Here is an 11,385-nt window from a genome sequence, read left to right as displayed (position 1 = left end):
AAATTGATCTTTTCACATTCAGAAAGAAAGCTGATGTAATAGGTCAAATTTTATTAAGATTCTTAAGAGAAAAATGCTGGCTGACCCAGTACAAATAATTCATTCAAAAGAAAAGCTCAGTAAAAAGTAGGGTCATATTTGTCATGAAGTTAGCTATTTGTGATGTGTCTCACAGAATTGCTGTATGTTATATTAAATATAGAAGGGTCTAATAAAGCTTGATGCATCAAAATTCATAAAGATATTTTTATCTGATTCACAAAGAGTTTGTTTTATGGACTCAAATACAGCTTTTCTTAAATGAAATCGTTTTTCTTTTCTGTATTTTAAGACTTGTTTTCTATACATCTTTTAAAGGTACAGAGCTATTATATAAACACAGTTATATTAAAAAGATACTATAGAGTGAATTTATGATTTGCTTATTTCTGAAATTTCCCATTTAATAATTTTGAACTGTTGTTGACCGCAAGTAACTGAAACCATAGAAAGTGAAACTGTGGGTGAAGGGGACTACTATAGTGTCCTCTGGCCTCTCATATGTTGCCCTTTGTTTTCTTGAGATTCTGACTTTGGTCCTTTGCAGTTCTCCCTGTGCAATTTCATTCACTCTTAAGGTGTGTGGAGAACCTTCTTGCTACCTCAGAAGTTTAGACTTTGCTCTGTAGATTAAAAAAAGTTATAAATTTCTGAACGGTATAATATTATAGGAAAAGAAATGTTCTAGGAACAATATTTTGAAGGTGGTCTGTAAAAAAGGATTAGAGATAGGAGAAATTGGAGGAAGGAGAATAATTAGGAAGTCTTCAAAATAGTCATTTAAAGTCATCACCAATGTGTGGCTTCAGAACGAAAATGTTAGTTTTCTGGTAATTCTTCAGAAACTAGACTTATTTCAGTAAATTAATAGGTAAGGCACTTCTAGATATATTAGTTTCACTGTCATGTGGGTTTTTTAAATATAAATTTACAAATCAGGTCCTCTGTGATGCTAATCATAGAGTAAAAATCTGACTTCATCGTTCTCTTATAACACCAATGTGAGTTCCTAAAACAAGTGGCATAGGATTCTCTTGTATTTGGTCCTTATATTTGATAAGTTTATTTCTTTCACTATGGAGTCGATAAATCATTAATACAGATATTATTTATAAATGGCATACCTTCTTTTGACTTGAATTAATGAAGTAATGATAAAAGTGTATTTGATTTTACTGAATATATTCAAAATGTTAAAACCACACTCATTGGTAGCCCATGTTTTACACACAGTATTTTCTTTAACCAAATCTGCTGTCTTTAAAGACAGATTAAAATAGCATTTAGAAATGATATTCTAATTCAAAAATTCTAGTGTTAGAAAAACAGAGGAAGAAGGCACCCACATTCGGTGTGATCCTACTGCCACCTTCATTTTTATTTTACTTAAACTATAGTTGACGTACAAAATATTAGTTTCAGGTGTATAACATAGTGATTAGATAGTTATATATCTTATGATGTGATCACCACAGTAAGTCGAGTACTCATCTGCATTACAACCCTGTGGCTTACTTTACAAGTAAAGAAACAGATTAAAATAGTATTTAGAAATGATATTCTAATTCAAAAATTAGAATTTAGTAAAGAAATCAATTTATTGGCTGTTCTTTCCCAAATGATCAACACTGGGAGATGCTAAGCCTTTATCAAGAACAATTTCAACAACTCTCATTACAAGAAAAGTCAGGAAGATTTAAATTATTCCTATTATGTAATCTTGGGGAAATCATTTAAGCATTGTTTAATTTTCCACAGCACTATCCTCATTATATACTGTGAAGATAAAATGAGACATTTATTGAAGGTTCTTTGAGCACCTTGGGCCAGAAGAGCTATAGAAAGCCAAGGTATAGTTATTTCCATATCCACTATTTCTCCTCCTTTTCCCTCTTGTGCTAGTTAGCCTCCTTGGAAATGAAATAAAGTTGGCCATCACCTTCTACTTAATAACCCTTCATGTAGTTGAAATTGCTATTCTCCACAAGTACCTCATGCAAAAAATTTAAGGAGAATTGCCTGAACTGTAAAATAGCAATCTAGGGCTGTGAGTCAGCATTTCTCCTACACACAAATTCAAAATGATTTAAAATAGGAAACACATAATCTTTTTGAAAGACATATACACCTCCTTGTAGAAACTTTGAGAAACTTGGAGTTTGCAAGTTTATGAATAGTTTATTACATTTCAATAAGTGTATTGTGAATCAATAAAGCCAAAGTTAAGGACAAAGAGCTCATTAGCAAGCCAGTTATCGATTCTCAAGTTCCAAAATAGAATAGTACAGGAAGAATATAGAGAAAATAGGATTTTTTTTTGTGATAAAAACTTTAAGTATCTAAGGAACTTGGAACTAAAGAAATCATTAAACAAAAAATTTTCAGCAGTTACTTGTTATTCAAGTTAATTTCTTCATCTTTTTGGTAATTAGAAATATTTGTTTTTTACTCTTTAAAATATTCTTTAAATCACTTCAGAGGAGTTTGCAAAAACTGAATATTATCTTTTATTGATTCACTTATTCTTTCAATTTCTTATATATTTTCTTCTTGCCTTTGAAAAGCCTACTTGATTAGCTGTCTATCTTATGTCACCCGCTTAGCTCAGGCTGTCAACAAAATACCACAGACTGGGTGGTTTAAATAGAAATTTATTTTCTTACAGTTCTTGAGGTTAGATGTTTAAGATCAAAGTGCTAGCATGGTCATTTTCTAGTAAGGATCCTCTTCTGAACTTGTAGATGGCTGCTTTCTCACTGAATCCTCACATGGTGGGGAGAGCAAGCTCTCTGGTGTCTCCTATGAGGACATTAATCCCACTCTCATGATCTCATTAATCTAAACACTTCCCAAAGGCTCCATTTCCAAATACCTCCATATTGGGGTACTTCAACATGATTGCGGGGGCAGGGGACACAAATTCATTAATAGATAATAAGAAAATGAGCAAGTGAATCTATTTTCAACTAATTCCAGTAGAAAGCTTCCACTTTGCTTCCTTTTATAGCAATCTAATTCAACAACAAAGGAACTTTGTAAAAAATCATCAACACTAATTTCATGAAGCAGTAACTTTTAAAAACCAAAAATAAAAAATGAGACATACATTGTTTTGGCATAAAATTGAGAAACAGAGTATTAACACACTGGTATGTTAAGTAAAAATAAGTTTTCATCCCCGATACCTTGTTTCAATATCAACTAAAGATTCTTAAAATAATTTAAAGCATTTGAAAATCCTTGGCATGTAATATTATAATGCACAATAACATTTCTATATTACATTTTCATATATGTTGAAAAAAACAGTAAATTGCATATTCTTTCAAAATACAGAAAACTGAAATAAAACTCACTAAATTATAATTGGTTGGTTCTGGATTTTACCTAATTTTAATACAAACAGTTATTTTTATTACATGCTACATACATTTGAGGGTAAAAGAAATATATTTTCTTTGATTGCACAAAACTCTTCATTTCAAAATACTTAAATACAGCTAGAGAGCTGTATGCCACAATGACCATAAAGTGAATAGAAAGCAATTTTCAAAATTTCAAGTCCAAGTGTAGGGAAAAGCAGAATGAAAGGTGACTGAGTAGGTTATAGAGTTATGGCTGGGACCCAGGATTTTCTTGTCTAAAAATGCTGAAGATCAGTGTATTCAAGAAGAAGGGAAAGAAAATCTAATTGTAGTCCAGATCATTTTATACCAGAAAGCAACTGTAGAAATTAACTTTCAATTTTTCAAAACTCAATTAGGTGTGTGTATGGTCCATTGGTATCCAGCTTTAACACTTGCCTGTTCCCGTAAGTGCCATGTTTAACCACAACCCCCGCTTCAGCACACTTGCTGTTAGCAGCTAATTCTTTTTCACATAAAGTCACAAACTGGGAATATAGTTCTAACCCTTCTTCTTTTCCAGAGTTAGAGTGATACTGCATATTTCTTCCTTTTACTTTCCCACCAAGAGTGGCTTGAGGGATGATAAGAATGTTGCCAGGTAGATCCAGTATAGAGACGTGCTTGCCATTTTCTGTTTCACTTACTTTCACATTTAACAGTGTATTAACTGGGTGGGGAAGAAAGGGAAAACATTTTGAAGTGAAAAACAAATGAAGGAAAAAAAAAAATAAAGACAACCAATAATTTTCTAGTCAGCAAGTTTCAATATTTAAAACTCAATTTGTCAGCTCATGCTTTTTACTCAAAGTCTATATTTAGATTTTAAAAACTGCTTCACTAAGCTAAATGAAATAAGCATGAAAAACAGGGCAAATTTCATGTAGAAAATGGCAATGATTTAAATGTGACTCGGCAGTTAAGAGCTCATAACAATTAAGTTCATCCAGAAAGGCCTAAATTAACTATATACTGGAAGCCCAAAATATTGTTGGCCCAGGGAAATACACGGGATTTTTGTCTTCTTGTTCTTTTTTCTATTTCATAAGCAAATCCCATTAGAAAAAGACCATGATAAACCCTTCTCACACCAAATTCTGCTTCATAACAAAAGATATTAAATAAAAATCTTAGTGTATTTATTATTTTAAACTTAGTTGCTCAGAGTTCTAAGCTGAGACAAAGGTTCCAGGTTCAGAAGACCTGGGCCTCCTTAAAACCCAGTTGATTTTACAATTTCATAACCTTAAAGGCACTATTATATGGATTAATCATTTTACAAATCAAACCTGTGGGAGAAGAGTAAAGGTGAAAACAAGAATCATCAGAAATTCATTGTTAAAACTGAAAAAGTAAACTAAAAAGTTTAGAGTTATTGGCATTATCTTTATATACATACAAGAAGATGTGGTATTATTATTTTTATGGCATTTATGAAACTATATTTATAGCTAATAAGTGTCAAAATCATCATAAATAACTATGTGTAGCTAGAAATTTAAACTTAGAAAACTTTTACATCTATCATTAGCCATTTTCAAAACAATAAACGTAAGAAATGCCTAATATAAATAGCCTTAGGGTCTCCCTTCCTCTATGAAGGGTATAAGTAACTTCTGTTTGTAAACAAAAGAAAAGGGTATAAGTAACTTCTGTTTGTAAATAAAAGAAACTAGAGAAACCTCATACTCCTGCCTAATAATTAGGCTTGAAAAGGTATGCTTTCTGCTGGGGTAATCGATGGTTTCAATTATTACAGGGTCTGTAGAAAATAAGGATTCAGTATGGTTAATTCACAGAATTAACCTAGTAAAAACCTACCACAGTGAACACCCATATGAATTCCTAAGCTATGCATTAAACACTATCAATTTTTACTTAAATAACATCTATTTAAAAATACCTCTAATATTCTCTATTACAAATAGGACTTTGCTATATAGCCGGCAGTCTTTATTGCTTGCTTCTACGGAAACTAACTCTCCAGAGCACTTCACTTCAATGGAAATCACTATCCAGCTATCTAGGCTTCATTCTAGTAACAGACTAAGGAGGTAATTTTGGAATAACAAGCCAGAAGTAAGTATAATTTATTATACTCCTGCATACCTCCCTCTACTGACTATAAATGAGAATTCAATTCAAACTGTTAAACAAATATCAGTATGTAGAATATAATACAAGAACGAATGCCAGTTAGTTAAATTAAAATGAGATAATGAATTAATGGCATGTTGGGAACTGAAAGATCCTAAGACAGGTTATCAATCAAGTATCTAATGTATACAGGAAGTTAAACTTGGACAGGTCTCTGGATCTCAATCCAATTATACTGAAGATGAATTGGGGAAGATTCTGCACATCTCTGTTAGCCATGCTGTTTCAGACATTATGGATATAACTGATTGTTATGTTTAAAAAGGAACATGATTTAATTGAAAAGATTTAAATTCATGTGATAAGTATGAGGTGGAGTTTAAGAGAATCCCATCACACTGACTTACTCTGTCTCCCAGAATAAAGGAAAGTCCAAATTACTGTTATGAATAATAGATGACTTATTTTGCTTACAATTCACACCAGCAGAATGTGATTCTTAGAGTCACAGTTTTTTTTTATTTTATTTTTTTTACCGAGAATCATGATATATAAAGCTTTGTGTTAGACTATCCACTAAAAGAGTTAAGGTGGACCTCCTCGGTATTTTTAATTCACCACAATCTTATGTATGTATTCAAAGTGAACGCAGGGAAACATATGGTAGCACATAGGATTTAATTACTATAAAACAAAATGCAGCTTGGATGTAGTTGATTCATTTCAGCTTATAATTAAGATCCATTTAAGAATACATGAAACAACTTTCTGAAGTCGGTCTTAAGTCACAACAAAAATTCTCTTCTTGTTATTGAAGATTTCTATTATACTTTTTTGTGGTTGATAAAGATTTAATTCAAGGCAAAATACTTACTCAAGAAAATGGACAGAATGTCCAACACCCAAGCATTAGGTCCTGGCAAATCATCCTCTATAATAGGAGCCCTCATTTCATTTTCTCTTTAAATCATTCAAAGCTCCTTATTATTGTCTGGACTAAAATTTTAAACCATTACAGTTATTGGCTTTCCATCCTCACCTATTATAGGTCCCTTCATAAGTCTAGTTTTCATTCTCTGACAAATTGTCAAACGTGTTTGATGTCTCAGCACAAAATTCCCTCCAGAAGCTTTAGCCTTTTGTCCAAGCTGTTCCTCACTGAGTTATTCACCCAAGAGTTCCACTACTTGAAGCTCTTCTAGGTTAACTTCTGCATACTTTGACTATATATTTGTGTAATTTATATTTCTCAATACCTGAACAAATGGGTGCTGTTCTTTACTAATAAAGAAGATATAACCTGTCCCTAATCTTAGGGGATAGCTCCATTATTTCAGGCTTATTATATCAAATATTGTCTTGAGACAGTATACGATTTGATTTGGTATATGTGAAACTATTAATTATCACAAGGAATGTGCAGTGCTATGGACTATCCAGGATACTGGAATGCTGAAGGCAGATAAATTGTTGTTCAGAGATGCCTGAACATTGACTCTTTCTCTGCCCTTGGAGAGGGTGTGGATATGACACTGAGCTTGGTTAATGAATCAGAAGAACCTTTATTTATACACATTTCCTAGAAAGAAATGCCTAAATGGTTAATGTAAATTCTTCCATAATAATGATGCAAACTTGAGTGGTCCAGATTTGAAGGGACCATATTTTTTTTTTTTTTTTTTTTTTTAGGCGAGGCAACCCTTGGTTGACCTCACAGATTACAAGGTCCTTGTCAGTTTACAATCCCTTATTTTTTTTTATTTTTTATGCCTACAGTACCTGGTCTTCCTAGGTGGTCTCCCATCCAAGTACTAACCAGGCCCGACCCTGGTTAGTTTCCAAGATCAGACAGGATTGGGCTTGTTCAAGGTAGCATGGCTTGTAGATGGGACTCATATCTTATACACACAGTATCACCTACAGACCTGCTAGGGACTCTGGGAGATAAAAAAAACTATATTAAGAAATGCAGCATCTGCTTCTCTCTATGTGGCCACCCTGCTTCCAACAAGTTTCTGTATCCTTGACTGAATCTCAGTGTGTTGTTTGTATGTGTGTGTAAACTCTTATAAACCATTCTGCAGATGCTTTAAAAGAATTCCACCACACTTGCCTACTTTAAACTTTGGAATAGGCAGATAGGTAAAGCCAAAAATAGTACACTGAGTTGTCATTTACAACTTGTATACCAGTACAATTTAAGATTGTGCCTTTTGCCCTGTCTGGAAATTCATCCATCTATTGCTATAAAATGTCACTTTTAAAAAATAAACAACATCAAACACGTACCCATTTTGGGAAGAAGTTCTTTATCAGCTCCCTTGAAAAAGCACACGTAGATCACTAATCCCCTCTGAACCTATGATAAATCAGCACGGTAAACTCAGATTAGAAAGAAACATTTGTATAGAGATACAGAGGTAAATTACAACTGTTATATAGAGGTTAAAAGAAGAGAATTAAATTTTTACAATATTGATTTACAATACTGATTTCTTAAATATGTGAGAAAATCTTTTTCAATATTCAATCACCTCGGTTTTCATTTTTTTCGAAAACTAAGTTTAAAATATAGCCAAGAGCAGTGAAGACCACAAGTTTTACCTTCAAATGTTTACTTCTAATCAATAATATTAGGACTATATACTAGCCTCCTCCTAAGTAAGGCTGACAGAAACATTTAGTTTGCAGGATGTTTATTTAACACCAAATGATTCCACATTATATCAAATGGTTGATGTATAAGCAACAGTGTGACTGATATGTCCTTTGACATCAACACTCTTTATTCTTCCTTATCCATTTACTTGCAGATCATGAAAATAAGGGTCTGATTCTATTTCAATAAACTCTAAGAAATCATCCAATTATTTTTTGTTATTGTTAATGCTTTAAATAAATATAGTAATAAGTCCTTGGAAACTGCATTTATGATACTAAGGTCTACATCACGAAATTGCATGTTATCAGAAACATAAGCTTATTTATTTTATATGACTTTGATATTTCTTTATTAGTTCTTGTAGGTTAGAGACTATATGTAAAAGAGACACTTAATAAATGAATTTGATTTTGCTGCTGATTCTTTGCTACTGAGTGAATCAGTTTTTTATTTCATAGTTTAACCGTGTTGAGTACAAGAACTATAACAAAGATTAAATTAAATGAGTTAACGGTTGTAAGGTGCTTCAAACAGTGCCTGGTCCAAAGTAAGAGAGACGTAAGTGTTTATTAAGTTAGCATGTAAAAATAAGTTTAAGAGCTGGAACATAATTTATTTTACATTTTCACTCCCAAAGCACTTTATAGACTATTTTGTACATAAAAGGAACTCAATTTGTCTGAATGCATTTAAGTTCTATTGTATCTTACAGGTATTATGTTATCTAAATTGTCTTCTGTGTAAATGTAAATGCGGTCTGCACTCACACCTGACTTACCCTGAAAAGAAGTAATTTTTAAAAAATGCAGTTGTACTTCTGGAACAAGGACCTCCAATGCACACTCATAATAAGGAGCTGGCAGGTTGAATCTCAGTTATCTGCATCACTGTCACGGGCCTCTCCACTGAAAATAACCTCAAGCATATTCATATTTGGACACTTGCAATGTCACAATACCTAATTATTTACAGAAATACATACCTGTTCTTTCACTCACCACACTACCTCCTCATGAAGGTATTTTTTAAGTTTATTCCAACAATTGATCTTAAGTTGTGGCCTACAAATTCCCCTCTTCAAGTCAGAATCATTTTCCTAGTAGCTTCTTTGGGTATAAAACACTTCAAATGTATAGAAAAGTATAGCTAATTTTCACTAGCTTAAAAAAGTTCATCTCCCAAGAAGAAAAACATGAGCCTATGACTGCAAAGCTCTAAATGAATGAAACTAAGGACATACAAAGTATCCCTTAAACCTTTGATAATTAAAACAATTCTTTTGAAACAGAACTTTTAATAATAGAATAAGGAAGAGAATACTTGAGAAAGAGGAATTTACTTTCTTACTATCTCTTTATACTAATTTAACCATGTGTGGGAGTGAAGGTAAAATTTTAAAATAGCTTTCGAAGTTTATAAACATAGACTTAGGTAGTTTGGAAGGCTGCAATAAAATATGACCTTTGCATACGGAGAAGAAGAACACAGGCATGAAGAATATAAACAGATAAAGAAGCATGGGGAGAAATCTAAATAATTAGTACTTTGAGATTTAAAGTCCCATGAGGCAACTATAAAAATAAGCAATTTTTTGATAAAATGGCAAATATAAAAAGAACAAAATTTCAAAATATGGTAGAGAAATCAAAAAAAGGCTATAACAAAAATAAGAAGAAACGTGAATTTTTTAGAAAGAAAAGGGAAAGGGAAAATACAGGAATGTTTATGCTTATATTTCCAAGTTAGCAAAGGATAACATTTTAAGAATAATCACCCATATATCATAGTTTATGAATATCACTTAAAATAATGACAATGATTATGTTAAGGAATGGTAGATTTGAGACTAAATTCAGCAGGTAGGAAAAGTGGAGATGCTCCTACATTAAAGTTTCTGAGCACTTCCAAAAGTCTTAATTACGAACTAGTTTTTTTCTTCATTTCATCTTACTCCAAAAATAAGTCAGGGGCCTCAAAGAACATTTAGTTTTTGAATGGATTGGGTGCAGGTTTTTTTTTTTTTTTTTTAAAGGCAAATATTCAAGTAGAAGGAAATCATATTGGTGTAAATCAAAAAAAATGTTTTAAATTCTCTGGAGAAAATGTGTTTGATACCAAGGCAATGTTATTATAAAGCAGTGGTCTTTATTCCAATCTGGAAATGTCAAAATTTTAGAAGTTTCTTGAAAAAAGAACTGTTTCGTGGAAAATCTCATTTCTATGCTAAGACCTAGCTACAGTAAATGTAACAGGGAAATCGAGAAGATGTGGAGCTCAAGTCAAAAGAGCTCTTCAACATTTTCAACACATCTAGCCTACAAGCTCGAACCATCCCATCACAGCAACGCAAAGGGCGTGGCAACGCCTCTGCTCTTTCGAAGCAAGAGATCTGACACAATGAGGTCTAAAGTCCACCAAGCACAGGTAGGCAGCCGGTGAAAGGCAATTCACATTCCCGCGGTCCAAAGTAGGGTACACAATCCTCCTATGGAGGAATAGGTCCGAGGGAGAAAGAGCTGGGGCGGGTGGTGCAGGGCTTAGGAGACAGGCGAAGTCAGGCAGGCCACTGTAGGCACCCTGGCCAGACCCGCCTGAAGTCCTGCACCGCCCACGGCACGTGCTGGGCGCCACGTGGCGGGCTCGGAGGAAGACGCTGGGGAACAAGTCACCCAGACATCGCAGAACGAACGGCAGAGGCCGGAGGATAAAAGGAGCTGCAGGACCGACGTTACCTCCACCCACTGGGCCGCGGCGTCCCCCTCGGCGGGGCGTACTTGCAGCCGGGCGTGCAGGCACTGCTGGAGGAGCGCCCGGGCCTGAGGTGTCCGGCCACTCTCAGCCATGGCTCTAGCCCGTGTGGGGATGCGATGGGTTCAGGACGCGCGCGGCGCAACTCTTCGCAAAGCACACGGAGTAAGGCCGGCTGGAAGGCAGAAAGACGCCCAGATCGTCCGTGGCCCCGCCCTTACGGGGGCGGAGCCTCTGCTGGCTTTCGGGTGGATGACCCGGATGTGCGCTCTTGAAAAACAATGGGCTAACCCCTGCGCAGAACCAGCCCAACTGTGAAGGTGCTCACGTTAAAGGTATTCTTAAACAAGTGAAAACACTTATTGGCCGTCTTTTCTGAACACCTTTTAACGAAACACTTTTCAGCTCAGAAAGCTTGTTTCCATACTTTGAAAA

General features: G+C 34.3%; 1 protein-coding gene and 1 pseudogene across 1 annotated transcript; both read right to left on the bottom strand.

Annotated features, from left to right (window-relative positions):
- Positions 1-1,612: 1,612 nt before the first annotated feature.
- DTD2 (D-aminoacyl-tRNA deacylase 2) lies at positions 1,613-11,158 on the bottom strand. The gene is made up of 3 exons (XM_016123656.2): positions 10,935-11,158; positions 7,830-7,899; positions 1,613-4,113 (listed from the first exon to the last, which is right to left on the bottom strand). The coding sequence occupies exons 1-3, from the start codon at positions 11,043-11,045 to the stop codon at positions 3,788-3,790; spliced, it is 507 nt and encodes a 168-aa protein (XP_015979142.1). The 5' UTR covers positions 11,046-11,158; the 3' UTR covers positions 1,613-3,787.
- On the bottom strand, positions 7,308-7,427 carry LOC118600530 (annotated as a pseudogene).
- Positions 11,159-11,385: the final 227 nt, after the last annotated feature.

Source organism: Rousettus aegyptiacus, unplaced genomic scaffold, assembly GCF_014176215.1.
Source record: "Rousettus aegyptiacus isolate mRouAeg1 unplaced genomic scaffold, mRouAeg1.p scaffold_m13_p_3, whole genome shotgun sequence".
Classification (NCBI taxonomy): Eukaryota; Metazoa; Chordata; class Mammalia; order Chiroptera; family Pteropodidae; genus Rousettus; species Rousettus aegyptiacus.
This window is presented reverse-complemented; position numbering and strand designations above follow the sequence as displayed.